This window comes from Paroedura picta, chromosome 5, assembly GCF_049243985.1.
Source record: "Paroedura picta isolate Pp20150507F chromosome 5, Ppicta_v3.0, whole genome shotgun sequence".
Taxonomy (NCBI): domain Eukaryota; kingdom Metazoa; phylum Chordata; class Lepidosauria; order Squamata; family Gekkonidae; genus Paroedura; species Paroedura picta.
The window spans coordinates 45,692,154-45,717,408 of record NC_135373.1 but is presented as its reverse complement, the minus strand read 5'-3'; the positions used below and the strand labels follow the sequence as shown (position 1 = coordinate 45,717,408).

Below are 25,255 nucleotides of genomic sequence, written 5' to 3'. Positions count from 1 at the left end.
GCAACTGTGCTTTAGGTTAAGAGACTGCCACAAAGCAGGTGGGAGAGGTCAGGGAGGAAAACACTGGAAGGCACTGAGTTGCCGCAGTGCTGTCTGTGAAAAAAAGCAGGCAGACTCACGGGGTCAATTCCTCAGTAAATGGCTACTGCAGAAGCAAACCTGGTGAAATGTTCTCTATGCAGCGACAGGAGTCCTTCAGGGTCATCAGCTCTGGTGATACCAAATAAATACAAATCTTCACTAGTGTATTGAAAAAAGGTAGAACTTTAATTTTCATAACACATGGATACTTTTTACAGCATATGTCTCACTATATACATGCCGATACACTGTGGATATTAAGTATATACTCTTGAGAATCCCTAGGAAAAGAAAACAGGACATACCAACATAGAGCTGAAACTTCTTGGACCATTCTCGCAACAATGTTTAGATCAGGGGTAGTCAAGCTGCGGGCGGCCCTTCCAGATGTCCATGGACTACAATTCCCATGAGCCCCTGCCAGCTAATGCTGGCAGGGGCTCATGGGAATTGTAGTCCATGGACATCTGGAGGGCGCAGCTTGATTACCCCTGGTTTAGACGAATCCCAGCTCTCCCCTGCTCCATGTACTAGTTTTGGATGCTTCACTCAGACAGTTTCTGTACTGTACTTCACTGCTCTGGCTCTTGTGCAGGAGCACAAATCCAAGGCAGATGAAATTCTCCCCTGTGTGGCAGCAGGCAGGGAATTCTGCCCCAGCTCAAACTCCAGCCTGCAGCCCAGCGTGAAACCTCCAGTGCAGAAATGATTTCAGACGCCACGTGCACAGGTCAGGATACTGTCAGAACAAGCCTGTGTGAGTAGGTATCTTCAGCTGGTCTTCCACCAGCAACCCCAATACAGAATTTATGTTCCCTGTACAAGACCAGCCATTTCAGGCACTTCTCTTGGATGCGTTGGAAAAAGTCGCTTTAAACATCCTCCTACCTCTGCCCTGGAATTTCCAGGATTTAGGAGAAACGGCAGAAGATGTCAAATCTCTGAACTAACCGGTTTCAGACTAATGTATCTGCTGTCCTCTTTTACTTTCCATAACTGCAGTATTGCCAGAGTCTCCTATTTTAAGGAGTGTATTTGTGGAGCAGAAATCAGCACTTTTGAAGCCAATTATAAAACTATAAAACAGATTAGTATATTTCCAACAAGGCCACAAACAGGGCAAAACTGTGCCAAAGAGCAGCTATTTGGGATCACTGTAAACTTAATCTCTTAATGAGCATAATCCTGATTCGCTTGTTGTTTGGTTTTTGTAAATCCAGACTCTACAAAACGAAAACAGAAAAATCCGAAAGAGATATTCTTTTTGAAGCATGCAAGAGGTGTAGGGGGTAGAAGGAGAAGGGAGAGTAATCCCCCAACCCTACCCACTTCAACACATTTTTAAAAATGAAAAGTAATCAGGAATTAAGGGTTTTGTTTAATGCAATTTGGCAGCCATCTATATTTAGAGATTTAAATGCTGGGGGGCCACAAACTGAACCAGGCAAACAGAAGTGGAAGGTGTATAAAGGAGAAATATACATAAATACCCACGTTGGCCTTCTTTAATCGCCAGCCAAAACTCAGCAACTGAATGCTTTCTTGGTGGCAAATGTCAAGATACCGTTTACAAAGCACCATTGATGCTCAGCATCAATGCGATGGCTGAATCTTTAAGCATTTTGCTGTTGCCAAAGAGCACACAATTAGTTTAGGGAAGAATATCCAACTGCTGGTTTCTTTTTAACCAAGAGGGACATCTTTTTTTTTTTAACGGCAAGGGAAAGAGAGCAGTCTACAACGGTGCAAACTCATTTTGACGTCTGAAAACGTCCTTTGTTTCAAAACCGCAAATCTCAAGTCGGCAGAGAAAGGAATGAAAAAGGGACTGAACCAAAGAAACACGCTTTTGCTAATCACTGAGAAAACCAACAGAATTTCCTCACATTAGTAAAAATATCGTCACGCCCATGGAATGGCAAAGCACTAAATTATATTGCACCTCCCACGCCCTCCTCGCCTTTTTGCTGTCTTGTCTTGCCTGCTTTCTTTTCACACGTCTTACCCTCCTCATCTGCAGCTGGAAGAGGCGGAAGAGAGCAACGCGCCTTATATGCATCGTGCTTCCACTTGTCAATCAATTCAGGCAACCAAACTCCTTTCTCCAACAATTTAAAGGTCCCGCGATGCCCGCTAATTTAATATATATTTTTTAATTCCTACTTCTCTGTTGCAATGCTTATGCATATAATCATAGATGCATAGTGCTTTTTGGATACCACCCCTTATGATCATGAGTCCTTTGATAAATTTAAAAATTAATATCATTCTTGATTTGGGGGGTGGGGTGGGGAAAAAACTTTCAAGAGAGACACTTTGTTGAATAAAATTTTCTTTTCTTTTTGGCGTTGCCTACATGCGTGAACGCTATTCATTGCTCCAGGCATGTCGTCATCTTTAAAAAGAAATTCTTGCCTCTGGGAACAAGGGAGAGGGCAGGACGAAGCAGGCAACTTTAGCATGTTTGAGCCTCCATACCTTCCTTCTGCTAGTTGCCTGTTGGTTCCATGGATCAGGGCCATGGAACTGGGGAAGGCAGTCAACTCTCTCCTCCCTGCCTAATACTGTTTGCCTGACTGCAAACAACCTTCCCTGCTTCAGGCAGCTTTAAACCTTGAAACAGAAAAGTACAGGCACAAAACTTTTCTTCCAAACCTATAGTCAACAGACTCAGGGGTGGGGGGGGGAGGCATTTTTGATTGGGAGAATGGTATAGGGACGAGGAGTTAGACCTTCCATCCCTATTACAATGGCCATCACGCACACATGCAAATCCTGCCCCATGCCTGAACACCAGCTCAAACCTAATTCTGTCTGCCGTTACAGTCCACTCACCTTTTTCAATGTATGGAGAAGAAGAAGTTTAAAGAAGTTTTTAACTGGAGATATATGATGTAAGCTGCCCTGATCCTGCTTGTGGGGAGGGGTGGCCTATGAAGTATAACAATAACTGGTGGAAGGGTTGAGGGCAGGGCCACAAGGGGATGCATGTGACATAAAACCTGAAAGTCACAAAGGGCAGCTCTAGGAACCACCAGAAGATCAACAGAGAGTTTCAGGAATTCTTAGAGCTACCAGTAACCGGGAAGTGATGTAGCACTGGTGACATCCCTGCTGTTTTTTTTCTTGGAGCGACAGCAGGCAAGAGGGTTGTCACAGCAGGAAGGCCAGTAAAGCTTACTATAGGGTCTGCACTTTGGCCTGCCCTAGTTCTTTGTTAACAGGTGGGTGGATAGAGGTCAAAAGTACTGGGAACTGTCCCTACTGTCCATAAGGCCCATCTGATTCCACAGCAGGGAACTGCCACCATCGCGCCTTTGGGAGGAGTCAGTGGGTCACAGAGAGAAAGGACAGAGTCACACACACACTACCCTTTTCTTGCCTTTCATAATGGAGCAGTGGATAATCTCACGGTACCCCAAGCACCCCTCCCTCTTTTACTGAAAGTAATCAGGCAGCCACCAACCTGGCTTCTCTGCCCCACCCCGGGATAACCTGCCACTCCATTCTAAGAAAAAGAACAGTTTTCAGAAGGCTTCGGTCTCCCTCACAAGACACAGGTGCCGTCTGCTGAGGATATTCCGATGGGAAAAGCAATCTAATACTGTAACATTATGTTAGATGAAGCTGCAAAATCTCCATAATATGTAAACCAAAAAGGAGTTATTGAATAAATATATTCAAAGAGCATCTTGTGACATAGATAAAAGATTTTTAAAAACCCACCCCAATTATATATTATTACAAAAAAGACACATTAAGTATTGGAAGCTTTGGTCTGAAGAGCTGCTGGTTGTCATGACGGAATCCACTGGGACCAAGTATCCTGCTCTTCCTCGAGGGAATCCTCTCCAGTTACATCAACCTGAATGAAGTGCATACCAAGTCCGCTTATGCTTAGTGGTTATTTAAACCTAAAAGCTCGCCAGGAAGAAGACAAGAGGACATCAGAAGCCAAAGAGGTTGTCATCTTTTTCGACTGTCGTGGAATCGACTTTGTCCCAGTCGGCGGGCGAGAGGATTTCGGCGGTCTGGATGTCCTGAGCGGTCAAGCCGATGTCGAGGACATGGGGGTTAGTTCGAGACTCGGCCAATCTGAAAGTGAAAAGGGGGAAATTGGGAAATGACCTGGTAAGGAAGGAGAAACTGAGGAAGGGGAAGACAGGTGCAAGTCTGCTACTAACTCCAGAAGAAGAGTTGGTTCTTATATGCTGCTTTTCACTACCTGAAGGAATTCCAAAGTGGCTTGCGATTGCCTTCCGTTCCTCACCCCACAACAGACACCCTGTGAGGTAGGCGAGGATGAAAGAGCTTTGACAGAACTCTTCTGAAAGAACAGCTCTAACAGGACTATGACTAGCCCAAGGTCACCCAAGCTGGCTGCATGTGGAAGAACGGGGAATCAAACTTATTTAAACCCAAAAGCTCTTGATCCATACCAGTCTGGCTTCCATCCTGGCCACGGGGTGGAGACGGTGCTGGTCGCTCTGATGGATGATCTCCATCGCCAGCTGGATCGAGGCGGTTCTGCTGTGTTACTTCTGTTAGATCTGTCGGCTGCATTTGATGTGGTCAACCATGAACTACTAGCATCCCGCCTCGCCGGGATGGGGATAAGGAGCACAGCATTATGCTGGATACGCTCCTTCCTCCAGAACCGGATCGAGAGGGTGGAGTTGGGGGATGAGATGCCGAGTCCATTTAGGCTCCCTTGTGGAGTCCCTCAGGGCTCGGTACTTTCCCCCACGCTGTTCAACATCTTTATGCGCCCTCTGGCCCAGCTGGTGAGGAGTTATGGCTTGGGTTGTCATCAGTATGCGGATGACACCCAGCTGTATCTCCTGATGGACGGCCGCCTGGACTACCCCCCCCCCCCCGGATCCATTTGCCAGGTTTGGAAGCTGTGGCTGGTTGGCTCGAACAGAGTTGCCTGAAACTCAACCCTGCCAAGAAGGAGGTCCAACAAACAAAGTCCAACAGACAAACAAACAAACAAACAGATTCTCCAGATTAGAGGCTGCCCCTCTTATCCACTATGCCCAATTAGCTCTCCAGGATTAGAACAACACCGATTCTCTCAAGGAGGAGGTAGAGCTCCAGTGAAAATAGAAGGACAAGATTTGACACATACACACATACCAGAGGAGAGGGAAATAAAAGAGTCCAAACCTGGACACCTACATTATGTCTGGAAACTCAGACCATGAAAGCCCAAAGAGCATCCTTAACATTTGGTTCTTTAAACGACAAAACACTCAATTTTCTTTCTGTTTTGGTTTCCTAAAGGAGAGTTCCAAGCCTGCTATTACAGCTCAGCCATGCAACTGCTGGGGGGGGGGGTTGCCTTGGTGTAATCAGGCTCCCAGAGACATCTGGCTGGCCACACCAGAAAACAGGATGCAGGTCTGGAAGGGCCCTCTATCTGATCCAACGAAACTCTCATATTCGTGGCTGAGACACAAATTCCAAGCTCATCAGGGAGCATATTCATTGACAGTAAGGACAATTCTAAAATGCTTTCCTAAGTGTTCAAAGTAGTTCACATAGACTAGTGTTTGGGCTGAGATAGAAACCAGGAGTTGCTCAGAGTCGTATCTTATGGTCTTAGCTGTTAGACCAAAGGAAGGTACAACTGGCTGAGCAGTTATGCTCAATTACCAGCAGCCTGGCTGATGCTTTGCTCACTTATTGCAATCAGAGACTGGTTTGTTTGTGCAAACTGTTCAAATACATCCAAACGAATTCAGCTGTGTCTATTTTTATGAACAGACCTTATAGCTACCCCCTGTCCACCCATGTACCCCTGCCACTGTTAAAAGACACGATTAAAGGGGGGGGGGAATCTGAGTTGAAACTTTATTATCATATTTTTAGACCACCCTTCTCTGAGGACTCAGGGCAGATTACAGTAGAATAAAGACATACAAATTCAACATTTCACAGAATTTAAATACAAAATCTAACAGATTATTAATAAATATAAAGTCTAAAATATAAGATACTGGAATATAATGTTAAAATAGTATAAAGTGACACTGTTTCCTCAAATTTTGCATCCTGTCTTAGGGGAGAGGAGGGGGCAATGTATAAAGATGTCAACTTGGTGGAATCAGGCAGGGAGGCCAGCTGAAATCAGATGTACCCAACAGCCTCCACCATAAGCCCAGCAGAACAACTCTTCCCTTATGGGCTCTACGGACCTGCTTAAGGTCAAGTAGGGCCCTGATCTTACCAATTTGTCAGGGCCAGAGCCCAAAAGGCCCTAATCCTGGATGAATCCAATTTGATTTTTTTTTGCGGCTGGGGAACCTGAGCAGGTTTTGATCCTTTGATCTAAGTACTCTTTGAGAGATGTAATGGGAAAGGTGGTCCCGCAGAGTCGATGATCCCAGACTGTTTAGGGCTTTAAATGTTAAAACCATACTCTTGAACCTGATTTGGTCTTAAATCTGGAGCCAGTGCAATTGGGAGAGCATTTCTCTGTGCACCTTCCGTGCATGTCTGCATGGGAACCTAGCTAATCTTGTAGTTGGTTGTTGAGCTCACAAATAGGGGCAAAAAGAAGGCAATGGAACGTATCCAATTTTTCATTTAAACTGCACTGTGCAGGCAAAAAGAAGGGATTCTATTCTTGACAAGTAGATCGCTTGATTGATAAGCCCCAGAAGGTGAGAAAAATACAGGCAATGTGGCTGAGATTTTGCTCACTGAGATTAACGCCAGCTTGGGAGATTCCTACACTAAAAGCAGCATGGGCGAAAGGGTTCAGTGTTTCTCCCAGCACAAAAATCTAACAACCCCCCCCCCATTCACACACACGCCCCCCACAGCTGCTTTTTAACATTAAAAAAGGAAAAAAAAGAAACCTCGGAGAGTGGATTGCAGTCCTCCAGAGCATGGCTGAACGAGCATCTCTCTGCTCATTGTTATGAGGTGGAAAGAGGCAAGAAGGTTATGTTGGCAGTGCCCCAAATCCCAGAGAGTATGGGGAAAATAAGCTACCTGCACAAAATGGTACATTTCCCCCTCAGAGCAGGCTCTGAAAGGCACAGTGCATTTGTAGCACTTATGCTACAAAAGGTTTGGCCCTCAGGGCTTCTAGGACAAAAGGCCTTCTGGGAAACTCAAGCTAGAACTCTGAGTCGTGCTACAACTACAGTATTAAATGAAGCTACACTGGGTTGGTTTTTTGGGGGGGGAGGGTCTCAGCAAACCATGTGAGAAAAATTGATCACGTACACACTTCTGTAACACCCCAGTACACCCCAGCCTGGGATACCCCACCAACCCAGGAGAGGCTGCGCATGGGCAGCTACGGCAAAACCACATCCAGGCTACTTCCTGCTTTGGATTACAAAGCTCTTCCATACCTCTCAGCATAGTCTCAACGAAGGGGAGGGGGTAGGAGGGGTTCCTCCTTTTGCTGCTTGCCAGTATGAGGCCTGCTTTCACAAGCTGTTTATCAGGGCTTTCCAGGCAGGCCCTACAGCCTGCTCGTTCTGTAATCAGCCCCTCTTCTGCCAGCCAGTGGGCAAAATTCTGACTCTTGTAAAAAAAAAAAAAACAATGGCAAAATCCTTCATACAAACATGTGTTGGCAACACCATTAGCAGGGGGCTTAATATCACTGCCCTGCCTGAAAAGAGGACCCTGTGGAGGGGGGCGGGCAGAGTGCCATGCAGGAACATCTTATTTTCCTTGACATAGGAGGACTCACGCAGACAGGCAGCTATGACTGCTCTTCCCCCCTGTCTGCATGAGAAGTTGGCTGCTCACAGCAGCACACGATGTTCCCAAAGACGCCTGGGATTTAACTCTTTAGGACAGCAGCCCAGTGGGAAGGGTGATCGGGGATAGCAGCAGCCTTCCTAATCGCTCAGACTCTGCCAAGTGCACCCCAGACTTCAGGACTAGCAATATTTTCCAGGGAACTTTCTCTAGAAGCCTCTTCAAGATTCCTTCACTGCAGCCTTGCTAACTATACACTATGGAAATGTAGGAAGTGCGGAATGCAAACTGGAGGGAATTTAACCCTCATGTGCCCAGCTTAGGGTATCGTTGGAGCCAGAACATGGGTTGGATCTTGTCAATCCACCAGAGGAGCAAAACTGCAGGATCCTCCTCTGGGTGCATTTGAAAGGAAATTCAAGTGAACCCAGGGAAGAGCCAAGACTCAATGCCAAACTGGATGCCGTGACAATGTGTCTGTGGTCTTCCTGTTTTTAGGAGGTTAACCCTTTCCTTGTGGGACATTTCTGCAGTGTAAACTGCCCTCTAGGGCTGCTATCTGTCCTGTGGCAGGGTGGGTGGAAAATAAACTCAGGTATCCATGCAGCATTTGCATTTCCCCTTCTGATGAAGAATATGACAGTGAAGGGGTTCAGATGGCAAAAACAAGGCAGTGGAAAGGGTCAAATCCTTCTCCTGTACCCAAATCCTTCTCCTGTACCTTCTCCAGTCCCAATCTGAAGCTGGGCCCCATCTGGCCACAGCTGGAAGTTCAAATACCATGGGGTATTCTACATGCCCTAGAACCAGTTGCAACATCGCCAGGTCAAAGGCTCTCCAGAACAAGGTGCTACAAAACAGACAGTAAAGGAACAAGGAATGGACCGTGCCAAGATGGATGAGTCACTGATCCCGCCCCCCCCTTGCATCACCCATTCCCTGGAGCCACTGTCATACAATGTAAGGAACCAACGACACATTTGAATTATTGATGAATTGTTCCCCATACCTAACTTGGGCTTCACACAGCAGCTGGAGGGAATGGCTTTTTAAAAAATAAAGGACAACCCAAACAAGTTCAGATTTATTGATTATTAACCAGGAGATCTGAAGATTGTTAAGCAGCCAATCAAGAGATGTTCAGAAGTGGTTTCCCATTACCTGCCTCCTTGCCATGACCCCTGGTGTCTCTTAGAGCAGGGGTAGTCAACCTGTGGTCCTCCAGATGTCCATGGACTACAATTCCCATGAGCCCCTGCCAGCAGGTTGACTACCCCTGTCTTAGAGGAACTACCACCCAAACCCTTGGAAGTCTCCCATCCAAATGCTAGCCAAGGTCTGCCCTGCTTAGCTTCCGAGATCTGATGAGATCAGACTATCCAGGTCAGGGCTGCTGGGATTGGAAAGCTGGAGGAAGGGCAAGCTCCACCCCCCGTTTCTGCCACTCCACATTCACAGCAAAAGCAAGGAAACAATCCCTCCCACCCCAAGTGCTGTTTTGGCACATGAAATAGCTGATCCTTAACACCTGTGTGAATTGGAGTGGTGGCTGCAATTGGGTAGGAATAGAGTCCCTATAAGAGCCTCTTGTGGCGCAGAGTGGTAAGGCAGCAGAAATGCTGTTTGAAGCTGTCTGCCCATGAGGCTGGGAGTTCAATCCCAGCAGCCGGCTCAAGGTTGACTCAGCCTTCCATCCTTCCGAGGTCGGTAAAATGAGTACCCAGCTTGCTGCTGGGGGGTAAACGGTAATGACTGGGGAAGGCACTGGCAAACCACCCCATATTGAGTCTGCCATGAAAACGCTGGAGGGCGTCACCCCAAGGGTCAGACATGACCCGGTGCTTGCACAAGGGATACCTTTACCTTTACCTTTTTTAGAGTCCCTATGGGGGGGGGGGTCGTGGTTTGGAAGGAGGCCGATAGGATGGATGCCTCATGCCTGGGGGCTCATAAAACTCCACAGCCAGTGCTGAAGCTGCACACAAACATCCGTCAAAACCATCCTTTAAAATGCCATGACAGCATTTTCTAATACTGGAAAAGAGAATGCTGAAAGTTTAGCTTCTAGCGGATTTCTGCCTGTCCTGTTTGCTGGGAAGATGGATGGTTTGATCTACTGGGATTCATCTCATGCATGTGTTTAATTTTATGCAGCTGAGAAAGACTAGACAGATGTCCAGCAATTGACCTTGTCTAAAACAACAACAACACAAAAACATGTTGACGTTGAACACGGTATTTTGAAAACGGGTATCTGTACTGTTTTGGAAATGTTCGTCATACCTCATTACTTTGGCTGCAGCAAAGGTTTTGAGCTTTAATTCAACACGCTTGCCAACACTGTTAAGAACAAGTGCTTATTGATCCTGTGGAGAAAACTGTCTCCACAGGATGGGCTTGGGTCTGCTGGGGGGTGGTGATGGGTTGAAAAAACCCTCACAACAGCCAGCTGACAGCTATTTTCTTTCTTTATTTTTGAGATTTCTAACCTGCCCCTCTCCAGAATTGGTCTCGGGAATTCCACTGCCCTCCCTTTGGAGGGAGGGTTTAAATCAGGGGTGGTCAAACTGCAGCCTTCCAGATGCCCATGGACTACAATTCGCATTCGCTGGCAGGGGCTCATGGGAATTGTAGTCCATCGATATCTGGAGGGCCGTAGTTTGACTACCCCTGGTTTAAATGGCTGGCAGGCATTTCAAGAATCTCTTCGGCTCCCTCCTGTTTAGAAGTAGTGAGGGGGGGGGGGAGTGAAATAAGACAGCTAATCAGTACAGAAATAAATTGGCTTTTATTCCTGTCAGCGATATCGGTAACTAAAACAGATTAGAGAATCTGTATTCAACTTAAAATATATATATATATATTTTCATTTCAGCTGTGGTCATTCATATTTCAGCATCATCAAGACTAGGCTACAGCCAAGTCCTCTTCATGGGGGAACCCTTGAAAAGTGCCTGAGAACAGCAAGGGGTTCTGGAAACGGCCGTGCATGGATTGGGGGGGGGACACTTACAGAACCACAGCTGACTCTGCAACAACTTGATCGGCTTCAAGTGGGTTTCCAGGTCCAGGTTCCAAATGTTGGGTTTGTACTCAGAAAAGCTCTAACAAAGGAATGGGCCCAGGCTATCCAAAGGGCTGCCAGCTCCTGCAGAGGCTACCTATGCCTCTGGTGTGACTGCCAATCAAGGAGAGATCTCACACGAGTTTCACGCAATCCCACTGCCACAGTCACTCAAGCACCAAGATCTTCGCTCCCTCTTCCCACCCAGCCCCTGGAGAAGAGGGCCCTTGCCCTTGGACAACCTTGGAGATTAACAACAACCTTGGACATTAACAGTATTTTTAGTGTCACTTGTGAAAATGCCCTGCAGTGCAGCACAGCCACGCAGCCACGGAGAGCCATCTTCTTCCAAACAGATGTTCCAACAGCCTGCCATCCCCACTGGAAAATTCAATCAGCAAGGTAATCATTGCCATCATCTCCTTTCTGGGGAGGAGGAAAAGATATATCTGCACACTTGTTATTATTTTCTAAATGCCAGAAGGGATGTAGAGCAAGGAGCACAGCTGAAATAGGACAACAGTGACAGCCTGAGTCAGAAACTGACGGCTCCTTAGCACCTCGGCTGGGAATAATAAGAGGCAGCAGAGGAGAGAGGCCCATTTGAAAATCATCTTAAGATGCTTGAATGACAGACTCGTGTCGCACTGGAGATGACAGCACCTTTTAAAAGGAACATTGTTTTGGCTCACAAATGTGTCCCGATTCATGCTCCCCTGCCTGCTATTTCTCTCCAGAACGCAGCCTTTTTTCCAGGTCACAGCTAGCTGGCCAGTATGAAGGAGCAGGGGCTTCCAAAATAAAGCTCAACGTGGCTTATGGCAGAGTGGCCAAACTGTGGCTCTCTGGACATCCATGGACTACAAGTACCATGAGTCCCTGCCAGCACCAAGTTGGCTGGGGCTCATGGTAACTGTAGTCCGTGGGCATCTGGAGAGCCATGGTTTGGCCATCTCTGGCCTACGACATCCCTACCACACTGTATTACATAGGAACATGAAAACAGGCCTGCTGCTTAAGAGCTGTGGTTCTTTTAGTCACACACTGGCCAGCCAGTTGCCTTGGAGCAGTGGTCCCCAACCTTTTTTCGGCTGGGGACCGGCAGGGCAACTGCCCCGGCTGCGCATGCACAATGCGCGGCACGGCCCTGATTCCCTCTCCCCCTCTCCCGCAGTAAGAAGCTTCCCGGGCCGCAAGCTTGCGGCCTGGGAAGTTTTTTACTGCGGGGGGAGGGGCGGGGAGAGGGAACTGCGGCCCGGCGCCATGGCCTTTGCGGCCCGGCACTGGGCCGCGGACCGCAGGTTGGGGACCACTGCCTTGGAGGACTAACTAACAGGGCATGCATTCTATTCCACTCTTCCATTTTCTCTTCACAAGAACCCCTCCCATCATCTTTTTATTTTTCTTTCTTCCTTTCTTATATTTGCTCTTGGCACAGCAACTCTTGTGAAGTAAGTCAGGCTGAGAATGCGCGACCAACCCAGAATCACCTAGTGAGCTTCACTAAACAGGATTGGAACCCAAGATTCTCCAGACCTAGTCTGATGCCCTGATCACAGCTGCACACTGCCTCCCACAGTTCAGTCAAGGTGCCACACACTTAACTCACAATAAACCCATTACTGGAACAGTCCTTTCCAAGTATATCTCCTCAAGTGCTCCCAGAAAGTCAGAGTTTGCAGCAGGGAATGGCATCCATTGAGAAACAACTCTGGTTCACTAATGGCTGTTCCTCACCTGTTATACTCTGTTCTCCCATCCACTCTTGCTTTGGGGTTCTCCAAGCACACTGTCCAGTCTTTCGTTGCCTTCAAAATCACCTGGGCAGCTTGGTAAGAAGGCAGGCTCAGTGATGCTTGAACCAAGCTTGGACATGGATGACTAAGTTATGAGGCCAGACAGTTGGGGGGGGGGGGGGAGAGTGAGCATCGGACAAGTGGGCGCTCTCTCTGCAGACCCTCTCCCCGACCCCATTCCAGAAGAAGGAAGAGGTCTCATTGCCTTCACTTGTTTCTCAGAGTGTGTGACTGGCTGCTGCTTGAATTTTCTACAAAAGGCTTCCCCCCGCAGGTGGGGGGAAGAAAATGCAAGAGGATACACTGGGGGTGTTAGTTTACAGTTGTAGCACAAATTGTGACTCTTGTGGGACCTTAAAGACCACCCAAACCTTCCCAGCTTTCATTAATCAAAGCTCACGTCATCAGGTACCAAGACTCTATCTAATGAAGTAAGATTTGTGTCATGAAAGCTTATCCCCTGGGAAATGTGTGTGGTCTTTAAGATGCTACTATGACTTGACTTTTGTTCTACAACCCACCAGGTGATTCAAGCTCACCAAAGAAAAGCATTCCTTCCAGCGACACCTGGGCACTGCCACACACATATCTTGCTTTGATGGACCTCCTGGGGTGTATGCCAGCAGTGTAGTGGTTAAGAGTGGCGGCCTCTATTCTGGAGATCTGGGTTTGATTCCCTGCTCCTCCACATGCAGCCAGCTGGGTGACCCGGGGCTAGTCACAGTCCTGTTAAAGCTCTTCTCACAGAGCAGTTTGGAAGCTGCTTTGAGACTCCTTTGGGTGGTGAAAAGTGGGGTATAAAACCCAACTCTTATTCTGCATACTTGGCTGCTACCTGCGATTGCACGGAAGCGATGTTTTCAGGCTGCCTACGTCGTTCAGGGAGTCTTAACTCCCCGCCGTACACACAAATTAGATTCCGCCCTAAGAAGTTATCAAAATATTTGACTTCTCTGGGGCGGCTGCAAATCCCATCGTTCAATTAGCCAAACAGAACAGCTCTGACAGGGTCAGGCTGCAGCAGCTGATTTAGATTAGAAGTAATTTTTCCTTAAAACACAAACACACACACACACAACAAAAGCAGTCACTAATCAACTCCAGTTTCCCGGGCAGGCCTCTAGCGGGAAGAAACTCATGAAACAAATGATCATAATTACCTTGAAAAAGCTTCATCCAGTCCGTCGTCCATCGCCTTTAGAACAAAGGGGGGGGGGAAAGCAGGAGGCAATGAATGAGAGCTATGAAGACGGCACACAAGCATTAAGCAGGTGGTTTGCATTAATAACAAAGAGGGACCCTGAGCTTACAAAGCAGACTCCTGGGGACCTTTGAGTTTCTCAGAAGTGTTGGGGGCATCCCAGAAAAAATAGCTGGCAGTTGCCAATATTCCTCTGTGTTGTGTTAGGAGTGGTGGGTGTGATTGAAGGCACGCTCGTGCAAGGCAATGGGGGGAAAAACACCCAGCAGGCTTGGCTGGCCACCAGCATGAGCAGAGGCTATGACAAAAACATTCCCCAGAATCCCTTGCACCACACAAGGGAATCCTCGGCAGGTATCTTGGGTCCTCTTTTTAGAAAGGAACCCGGAGAGCCGCCAACTGGGAAGAGCACTTGCTTCCTAATTGGATTTCAAAACTGGTTGAGAAATTTGGAAACTACTTTCAGCATTTCCAAGGAACAAGGAGAAGGGAAGTGAGCACCAAACAAGTCTATCAAGTTAGTCAAGACCCCCCTCCATAAACCATGGCTATGTGTCTCAGGATTTCAGGATAGGGCAGGAGAAGAGCTAGTTTTTTTATACAGGCCCAATAGCCACAGTAAAGTGCTTTTCGGGGCTGATCACACCTGTGGAACATTCCCACCTAGCTTGCATGGCCTAGTGCAGGGGTGGCCAAACTGTGGCTCTCCAGCTGTCCACGGATGACAATTACCATGAGCTCCAGACAGCATGGTGCTGGCAGGGGCTCCTGGCAATTGTAGTCCATGGACATCTGGGGAGCCCCTGTTTGGCCACCCCTGGCCTAATAGATCTATTGTCAGACTAGGAACCTAGGAAAGCAGGAGTCGCATCCACACTCTACCATGGCTGGGGGATCCTGTACCACTCAGCTTCTCTAACCAACCTGACCAGTTGCTGTGAGAAAAGGTTCTGAGCTACTTTGAGTCTCAACTGTAGAGGAAAGGTGGACGTAAAAAATCAATATATGTCTGTGCCCACCCCCAGGAGGCACATCAAAGTACTCACGGCTACGTTTTTTCATATGTCATGTAAGACTTTCAAGTCCTTTTAATAACTTCAACTGGTTACTTGGATGGTGGCAACTGAGTGGTTGAAAGATCTGGGCTCCTCGAGGTGTGGGATTAACCAGAATTTTAAATGGAAAGGCCACCTTGTGTTGAATATCTATAAATGTATTTCAAAATATCAGTATCTTGCTTTTCTGGCTGCGTGCCCCAGGATTTCAGGATGTGGCAGGCTATAAGAAGAAGAAGAGCTAGGAGTCCCGCAGTTTCTTACAAACACCTCTGCTTTCCTCTCTCCACAACAGATACTCCGTGAGGTAGGTGGGACTGAGAGAGTTCTAAGAGAACTGCTCTGTGAGAACAGCTATGAGAACTGTGTTCGGCCCATGTTCACCCAACTACCTGTGGAGGAATGGGGAATCAAACTGGGTTCTCCACACCCAGGGGTAGTCAACCTGTGGTCCTCCAGATGTCCATGGACTACAATTCCCAAGAGCCCCTGCCAGCATTTGCTGGCAGGGGCTCATGGGAATTGTAGTCCATGGACATCTGGAGGACCACAGGTTGACTACCCCTACAGCACACTGGCTGTCAAGCCAAACACTACAATGAGTCAGTATAACAAAGGAGCAAAGTGCTCAAAAATATCACAGAGAACAACTTAAGTCCCACTTCTAACATTGTGAGAAATAAATAAAATGGAATTGGGCTCACCAGCAACTGACGACATAAGCATATGACCAGAGAGGCGTCCAGTGTACACTTACCCACACTATGTTGTTGTTTTCAGAGGACGGTGCCTGGAAAATGCCATCGTCTGAAGGCACAGAGTTTGTGTTCACAGACAAAGGAGTTTTGGCAAAGTTCTCTAGGTCTAGCAGGTTCCCTGTGCTGGCCACTGTAAATGGACGAAAGTCAGTCAGAATATTTATCGTGGCTTCTTTTCTCCCTAAGAGGATGTGAAGCAGCTTACCAGAAGTCAAAATACAATAAAACACAATAAAATACAATTTAAATATCCAGGAAAAAAGCCAACAAGAAGAAACCTTATCTAGGGGCTAGTTTAGAATACAGCGGGCCAGTTTCCTCCATTACGTTCCCCCAGAAAAGATTCAGAGAGAAAAACTTGCTTCTGATCCCCGGCCCCGGAGAGTTAAACATACCTCAACCATGGCCAGGGGGAAAACTCCACCGAATGAGGGACCTTAAACAATTCCTGTAAGGCAGGGCTGTTCCACCAAGCCTGTGGTTGAGGCCAAGAAATGACATCAAAGGTCTTGCCTCCCTACTTAAAAGGACCAAAATGCTGACAAACACCACCACCGATGGTCAAATACCAGAAGAAGAGGAAGAAGAGCCGTTTTTTGTACCCTGCTTTTTACAATCCGAAGGAGTCTCAAAGCAGCTCACAATCTCCTACCCTTCCTCTCCCCATAACAAGTTGTGAGTTCAGTGGGGCTGTGAGGGAGCCATGACTGGCCCAAGGCCACTCAGCTGGCTACGTGTAGAGAAGGAGTAGGGAATCAAACCCCAGGCCCTCTGCTCTTCCCCACCACACCAAGCTGGCTGTCAAATCTATGCATCTGGTATGGGAGTTCTGTAATTGTAACTCCCCCAAAACAGTTATGAGGGGGGGCAGAGTACAGATTGGGGCACACTGCTAAGGAAAGGAAAAATAAAGGATATCCTCTTTAGCTGCTTTAAGCCTGGATTGGGGGGAGGGGTAAGGAGAGGCATACCCCTTCCCCATTTTGGCACACAGCTTCAGCCAAAGATGTCATGACTGAAATAGAATTTATTTTTATTTTTAGTAATGAATAAAAATTCCCAGGAGTCATTTTAGGACATTTTTGCATTCAAGTCTCAAAGAAGGCCTCCTTTTTCCCCCTGTTCTTCAAATAAGCATATATTAGAATTGCAGAAATCCTCAGCGATGCAAAGAAGCTGTGATTTTTTCAGAGACAAGCAGCAGAGTTTGCAGTAAGCAGCTTGATCAGAAATAAGGGAATTATGCACGACAGAACCTGACCAGGATGGCAGGGGCTCATGGGAATTGTAGGCCATGAACATCTGGAGGACCACAGGTTGACTACCCCTACTCTCCAGCATGAGCCTTGAAGAAACAAACAGGAGCTCTCCCAAGCATTTTGGGGAGGTGTGTGAAAGAAAATATATTTTGTCTTATGTTTCAATTAGTGCGTGTTTGGAAGGAGGGGCAGCCGGGTGTAGCGGTTAAGAAGAAGAGTTGGTTCTTATATGCAGCTTTTCTCTACCCAAAGGAGTCTCAAAGCGGCTTACAGTCGCCTTCCCTTTCCTCTCCCCACAAGAGACACCCTGTGAGGTGGGTGAGGCTGAGAGAGCCCTGATATCACTGCTTGGTCAGAACAGGTGTGGCGAGCCCAACATCACCCAACTGGTTGCAAGGTGGGGAAGGAGCAGGGAATCAAACCTGGCTTGCATCTTCACAGCACTTTCAATCACTGCACTCCTGACTTCTACAACAAAAAATCTTTGGTGAGCTCTGCAGAGTTAAGGTTTGTGCAAGCAAAAAGTTGGGCAATTTTAAATCTTCCAATCTAAACCTAGAGAAAGAAAGCAGCGTTTCTAATCTTCAAATTGGAGATGAAAGCCTTGCTGCAAGTCTGGGGTTGATCCTGGATTTGAATCTGGGTCTCCCCAAGACACTGTCAACCGAAGCTGGCTTATACCTGAGGTGTGAACGGAAACAGTGACGGAGAGAAGATAGAAGATTTGGTAGATATACTTTCGCCTAAGTACATGAACAAATGCATTCCTAGAAACACTTGTTCCCCAGTTCTGATGACCCAAATACTGTCTGGACAGAAAGATATTCTGCTTACAGATGTTTACCTCTTCTGTATTTTAAAAAACACAGATGTAGAATTTCTAAGAACCCAAAAAATCAACATTTGAGCATACTCAAAACACAAGGGTAAATTGCTATTAACTGAAGTGGTGTGCTGGATCAGGGGTAGTCAACCTGTGGTCCTCCAGATGTTCATGGACTACAATTCCCATGATCCACTGCCAGCAAACACTGGCAGGGGCTCATGGGAATTGTAGTCCATGAACATCTGGAGGACCATAGGTTGACTACCCCTGCTGGATGTCACAACTGATGGATCGTGACCCAGGATCATGGTGTTTCCAAGGCACGAGATGAGCAGAGGCAATTTGCCATGGCCTTCCCCTGTATAGCAACCTGTGTTTTCCTTGGTGGTCTCCCATCCAAGTACTATCCATGGCCAACCCTGTTTAACTTTCAAGTTCTGAGGAGGCTGGCCTATTCAGGCTGCCAGATTATTACTAGGGCTTAAACTAGATGAGAAGGAGTTATGGATCTCCTACTGCCTGTACTTCACAGTTCACCTTTCTCACTGAGACTCAAGGGAGATTACAGGATCCAAAGCAGTGCCATCAAACTGCATAAAACAACCGATAACAATGCAGTAGGACTAGGATTACAGAATTAGAGAGCAAAGCTAGCAACAAAGCAAAAGGGGATTCCAAGGTATAAGACAGTGCCGTTTCAGCTATATCTGCCCCCAATTCAGATCAAGTGCAGGTCAGGCTGGGACGAGGAAGGTAAAGGTAAAGGTATCCCCTGTGCAAGCACTGAGTCATGTCTGACCCTTGGGGTGACGCCCTCTAGCGTTTTCATGGCAGACTCAATACGGGGTGGTTTGCCAGTGCCTTCCCCAGTCATTACCATTTACCCCCCAGCAAGCTGGGTACTCATTTTACCGACCTCGGAAGGATGGAAGGCTGAGTCAACCTTGAGCCGGCTGCTGGGATTGAACTCCCAGCCTCATGGGCAAAGCTTGCAGACGGCTGCCTTACCACTCTGCGCCACAAGAGGCTCTTTGGGACGAGGAAGACCCAGGTTCAAATTCTCACTCTGCTATGAATGTTGCTGGGAGATCTTGGGCCAGTCACATACACTCAGCCTCACCTGCCTCAAAGGGGCGTTGTGAAGATAAAAAGTAAGACAGGAGAGAACAATGTAAGCCAACCTGAGCTCCTTGGAAGAAAAAAATGGAACAAAAATGTCATTGAAAAATAGGCTGGAGCTCAGGTTGGGGGGGGTGAATCCTCTACACCATTTCCCCATCAATATTACCTTCCTCCACTACTCATACTAGAAAAAGCGGGGTAGGGGGAGGAGAGCATCCACTGCTTTCCTACCAGAGCTCCAATCAAAGAAGAAAACCGTGCGGCTCAACAATCTTATATATTCCAATTCAGTTGATGTCAACAGCACTAAATTTATTTTAGTCTTTCATTTTATCTAGAAGAGATGGTACAGCTTCACACCATAAAGCAGAGTAAGATGGAAAATATCTGCAGTTTAACATCATGGAACAGAGTAAGGTAGAACGAGCACTCTCTGTAGAGAACGACAGGCCAGTTTCGCAAGTCTTCCTCAGCTCATCTGTTAAGTGACATGCAACCACACAAAGTCAAATTGAGCACATAGTCTCTTAGACAGCACAAAAGGGCCATACTTTTTTTAAAATGTTGGAGCGTATGATGGTGGATCTGTCAGCACCTTATCTGTTTTGACCCTAAAGAACGATTTAATGGTCTCCTCCAAAAGAGGCAGGGGCTGATCCTCTCTGGATTTTCCACTCTGATATGGATGAGAAAATCTAAGGCTCCTGGGTTAAAACTGATCATCAACTATAGGTTTTTGTTGATTCCGTCCATAACACCCCTCCCCCCCAACTGGGTGACTTCAGCAAGAGATGCACTGTTTACTTTTTGGAGGGTACTTTTATTTCAGAGTGTTTCTGGAAGAATGGCCTGCCCCTCTAACAACCAATGGGCTGCATCACTTATTAATCTACAACTGTCAATCTGCATTTGCAGAGTCACATTTTCTGCCGTCGGTTGCTCAGAGTCTGTCACCCTCTGTAAACTCTATGCGGCATTTCTATTTAGGCTTTTGCAACACACATGTTTATTTAGCTTGTTCATTACAAAGGCAGGTCAGGGCAGGTCAGGGCCTTGGACCCTCGCATCTGTACGCAACCATGACAGCTTTGCTCTTGTCAGGTAGCGCACCCCCCCTCCCTTCCATGACATTTCTAAGGACCAAAGTCCCAGGAACCTCTTTGGGGACTTCTCCAGTGGTTCCCCCACCATACTGTGCATTTCCATGCTCAGAGGCAGATGGCCTCGTTTTGTGCCTAGAGGTGTTAGTTGTGATCTGCATTTTCCTTTGAAAATAAGTCCTGTTCTGTGTGAACTAGCATATAAAGTGTCCTTTGAACGTTAAGGTCGTTGTTTAAAGCATCACAGGGGTTCCCTGTGAGGCTGTGTCCTGTAAGTTCTTTCCTGAAATAAACGATTGAATTTGAATTCTGAGTTTGCCTGTTTGGGGGGAATTTGCTACAGTACACGGCAGTTCTGAGCAGGGCCTTCTGTGGGTGGGCCAGATTAACAACTATCCCTACCTGTACCTTCTCTATAGGGGCCTCACCTTGTCAGGGAGCCTGCCAGTTCTCAAACTACATAAAATAGAATTGTTCAGGAGGGCATTTTTATAATCAAACCAGGGCTACAAAGTAATAGATTGGTTCAGCAAAATTCACTGTGTGTCTTCTGGGTTTTTTGCATTGTTTAACATGTCGTGTTTAAGATTTATGCTTTGTTCGGATGACAGCTGCTTCAAAATTCTGAAATTCCTAGTCCTGTAACATTGCTTATTAGATGCATGATCCTGTAGATCAGTGGTCCCCAACCTGCGGGCCGCGGCCCGGCGCTGGGCCGCGAAGGCCATGGCGCCGGGCCGCAGCTCCCTCTCCCCGCCCCCCCCCGCAGTAAAAAACTTCCCAGGCCGCAAGCTTGCGGCCCGGGAAGCTACTTACTGCGGGAGGGCGGGGAGAAGGAATCGGGGCCGGGCTGCGCCCGTGCCGGCCGCGCCTGCGCGGCCCGATCCGCAGGCACGGCCTGTGGGTGCGGCCCGATCGGCGGGGGTGGCTCGCGGGCGCGGCCCGATCCGCGGGCGCGGCCGGGTGCGGCTCGATGCGCGGGCACAGCCCGCGGGCGCGGCCAGAAGCGTGGGCGTGGCCCGCGCGGGCGCGGTCCCCGCGGGCGCGGCCCGATGCCCTGCCGGTCCCCAGCCTAATAAAGGTTGGGAACCACTGCTGTAGATGGCATTGATTAACACTGTATAGTTTGCCTCAAGCCACACTGAGAAAAGCTAGCTATAATGAGGTGACTACATTGTCCCACTTTTGGAGGGACATCTGGGGGTACCTGGCAAATTATACTTATGTTGAAATTAAAAAATATATATATTACAATACAATTTTTGCATTCTATGCGTTCTATGAAACTTTTTGTTGCTCCATATAGATCAAATTTCTAATCAAGAACCCCCCCGGTCAATGGTGTCCCGCTTTACCAATGTTAAAATCTGGTCACCTTAAATGTAAACTGGGGTGGCCAAATTGTGGCTCTCCAGATGTCCATGGATATGCTAGCAGGGGCTCATGGTAATTGTAGTCCATGGACATCTGGAGATCCACAGTTTGGCCCCCCCTGGTATAAAATGAAGTTTGAGAGCAGTGGCAACTTTCATACTTACCGTTTGATTCAAGAAATAAGTTTTTATGTGCAAGTACACTTCTTTAGATATAAAGCCATATATCTGAAGAAGCGTGCATGCACAGGACAGCTTATACCTTGAATAAAATTTGGTTGGTCCTAAAGGTGCCCCTGGACTCAAACTTTGTTCTGCTGCTTCAGACCAATGTGGTGACCCAACAGGATCTATAATAATGTAAATAAAACAAATTTGAACCTGGGCGTTTCAGATCCTAGTCTGACACTCTAACCACTGCTTATGGAGGATTCCTTCACTGCGAGATCTCTGCATGACTCAATGCAATCCAGCTTGGAAAAGAGACTTATGCATAGAGACTGTCTTCTGTGCCATTTCCCAGAACTGTAATGGCCGCGAGGAGGGGGGGATGCATCCAGATTGGTGTAACGTAGTGCTTAAGAGAGGCAACCTCTAATCTGGAGAACCAGGTTTGATTCTCCCCTCCTCCTCCACACACAGCCAGCTGGATGACCTTGGGCCAGTCACAGTTCTTTCAGAGCTCTCTCAGCCCGCCTACCTCACAGGGTGTCTATTGTGGGGAGAGTAAGGGAGGATGATAGTAAGCCTCTCTGAGACTCCTTCGGGTAGTAAAAAGCAGGGTACACAAAAATCCGGCTCTTCTTCTTCGTCTCTCTTGCTTCAACTCCCCCCCCCCCCACCAACTATGTTCATTAAAGGCTACAGCATGTGCAATTATTACAGATCGTTACTAGGAAGATATCACTTAAGCAATACTCAGAGGGCCTGACCCCTTCCACACTCCCAATCGTTAAAAGAATTTTAATGGGCCCTGGTAGAGAATCGTTGAGGAAGCAGCTCTTGGGGAGGCTGCTGCATTTTCCCCCTCCCTCCCTGAGGAATAACTGGCAAATAGGTTTCCTTCCAAGGGAGCCACAGAGGTCAAAAGGACAGTTAAGATCTTGATGGATTTCAATGAGGTCAACAACCTCTGCATGCATGACATGTGGCTGAATTTCAGTAATAAGTATCTCTCACCTCCCTGCAAAGAAGGGGCTTCAATTATTTGATAACGGAGAGGACACCTCTCTTTCTGTTTCTAAGAGGCTTCTGCAGGCACCGAGGGGGGGCAGGGGGGGGATACCATCAGCTGTGAGGGATTTGCACCCAAGTGGGCACATATTTTAAGAAAGGCAAATTCTGCAGTCTTTCAGACACATGCTTATAATAATACCCAGAGACTAGCCATGCCCCAAGGTTAGTTGCACTCTTTATTATGAGACAGATCTTTCATCTGGAGGTAAAAGCTGCTAGATTCTCCTCATCCATCTCCTCCACATAGAAGCATGCCATTCCGTGTGGCTGCATTAGTGCACTGATCGCCATGGGTTACAAACATGCTGCAACCTCCAAATAGGGATTTGGGCTGGGTAGTCGAGGGGGGAGGGGGAAGGGATATCTCTTTGTACCTATGCTCTCTACGCAGCTTTAGGACTGACAAATATTCCCTTAAAGAAGGGCGGGAAAAGGTAAGAAGCACAAGATCCTAGGATTTGACAGCCCATTCCATACTGAACGCTGAACGCTTGAGAAGTGCAACAAAAATGCTAAGCATTGTTATTAGGCACACACTTTGCATGCAGAAGCACCCCAGTTCAGTCCCTGGGATTTATTTTATTTTCATTACCATTAGGTTTCCATACCTCCCCCTCTTTTACAACATAATACAGAGTCCATAAAACATCAATAAAACAACTCATGAAAACAACAGCAATAACAAGGAATAACCCATCTCCCAACTGCCTCCATTTACCATGCAGAGTTTGTTTGTTGGTGGAGATTACCTAGTTTGTGGGGGAGCGCAAGATGGATGAAAAAAGGAGAGAAGGGGGAGAGAAAGGAAATTAAAGAAAGGAAAAGGGGAGGCCTATCTGATCATGCTGCCATGGCTTAAACCAGCAGTCCCCAACCCCCGGTCTGGAGACCGGTACTGGTCTGTGGATCAGTCGGTATCGAGCCGCGGCTCCTCTTCGTCCTCCTCCCCAGCTGCTGCCTCGGGGGCTGCCCTGCCACTCTGCCGCCGGCTCACCTTTGGTACCCTCCAGTGGCCGCCATTGCTGGGGCTCCCCCTCAGCGTGGCACTGTGCAGCTGCTGCTGGCAGCACCTCCCCGTAGGCGGAGGGAAGTCAGGGGTGCTGGCGGGAAAGCAAGTGGAGCAGGGGCTCAGGCGGCAGCGACATCCCTCAGCAAAAGACTCCCCCCCCCAGCCTCAGTAAAATTGTCAAGCGTTGACTGGTCCCCGGTGATAAAAAGGTTGGGGACCCCTGGCTTAAACCATAGGCCTGGCGGAAGAATGACATTTTGCAGGCCCTGTGGAACGCTGACACAGAACTGCTCATTAAGTGTCTGTGGAAGGAGGTCTGGGAAAGATGCCTGAGTCCCAATGCCAGTTTTGGAAGGCAGGATGTGGACTGGGGTGGCCAGAGGCAACTTCACTGATGAACCCATGCGCTTGATCACTTACAGCCTTTGGGGGAGTCAGAGTTTTCTGAGTTTCGGCTGCTGGCCCCTTCTCCTTCCAACATGGCTCTTTCCCTCTTCTCCTTTTCTGCAACAGAGAGTCAGACAAATGTTAGCTTACGGATGCCGGGGGAAGTTAGCGCCAGTGTTCATTTCCCTAAGCCAACAAACTGTATCCTGCTTAGAAATGTAAGTGTTAGTTCTGTGCAATTCTTGCTTTCTACACAAGTGGCTCGCGTCAATCAAGAAAGACAGGCGCCACACACAAGAGAAGGGGAGAGAACAAGAAAAGAAAAAGAGACCCGTTTGACAGCGTTGGTGCAGCCATCAGGGTGATGAATTAAGATATGGGAGACCCTAGTGTGTACTTCCGCTTTGACACGAAAGCTCACTGGGTGACCCTAGACAAGGGGTCCTCAACGTGCAGCCCACAGGTGACATGGCATTCGCTGACACCTTTCCTGGGCCCCCCTAAGTGCTTTCAGGAGTGGGCAGGGTCAGGTGTCCACCTGGCCTCGGCCAGGGCTGGGGCCTTTTCATCCTTGGCCCCATCCTGGTGGAATGAGCTCCTGGAAGAGCTGAGGGCCCTGATGGAGCTCTCCGAGTTCTGCAGGGCCTGTAAGACGGAGCTTTTCCACCAGGCATTTGGTTAAGGCTAGGGCGGCAACCAGAGTTGTGAACTGTGGATTTCCCCCCCCCCCCCTAATTTGAATTTAGTTTAATTATATTAACAGTTACACGTCTGGGTCATCCCGCTTAATGACCATCGGTGGGGCCAATTGGCTGCATGGCGGCACTGGAAGTATCTGGGGCTGATTATTTTTTAAGTGCCGCCATCTGCTGTGTGTTGTCGTTGTTGTTTAAGTTGTTGGGGTTTTATGGAGATTTGATTGCATTTTATCAGACGTTGTGAATGCCACGAGACGAACCCTCGTGAGTGGTGGTATATAAATTGTAAAATAAAATAAAAATGTAAGGCTTCTGACTGGCCACTGGAGATTTGATTGGCTTTGCAGCTTTTAAAAAACGTTGCCTTGGCAGAAGCTGACACCACAACACAAGGAACTTCACTGCATGGCTGAAGGTAAGTGGTGGATGGGCCCACCCCCAAGGGCAGCCATTCTGTGGAAGCCATCTTGTGTCTGAGCCCAGCATGGTGCTGCGCCCCCTTTCCTAGTTCACTCTCTCAGCCCAATCCATATCAGAAGGAGAAGAAGAAGAGTTGGTTCTT

General features: G+C 47.8%; 1 protein-coding gene across 2 annotated transcripts in view; it reads right to left on the bottom strand.

The window, feature by feature from the left end:
- Nucleotides 1-248: 248 nt before the first annotated feature.
- LDLRAP1 (low density lipoprotein receptor adaptor protein 1) overlaps nt 249-25,255 on the bottom strand; it is an 85,145-nt gene continuing 60,138 nt past the window's right edge. For both annotated transcript variants that reach the window (XM_077337646.1, XM_077337645.1), the window contains 4 exons: nt 24,029-24,112; nt 15,683-15,813; nt 13,830-13,864; nt 249-4,176 (listed from right to left, as the gene is read on the bottom strand). In XM_077337646.1, the coding sequence (XP_077193761.1) occupies nt 4,029-4,176; nt 13,830-13,864; nt 15,683-15,813; nt 24,029-24,112 (398 nt within the window). In that variant the 3' untranslated portion in view covers nt 249-4,028. The remainder of the gene's footprint in view (nt 4,177-13,829; nt 13,865-15,682; nt 15,814-24,028; nt 24,113-25,255) is intronic.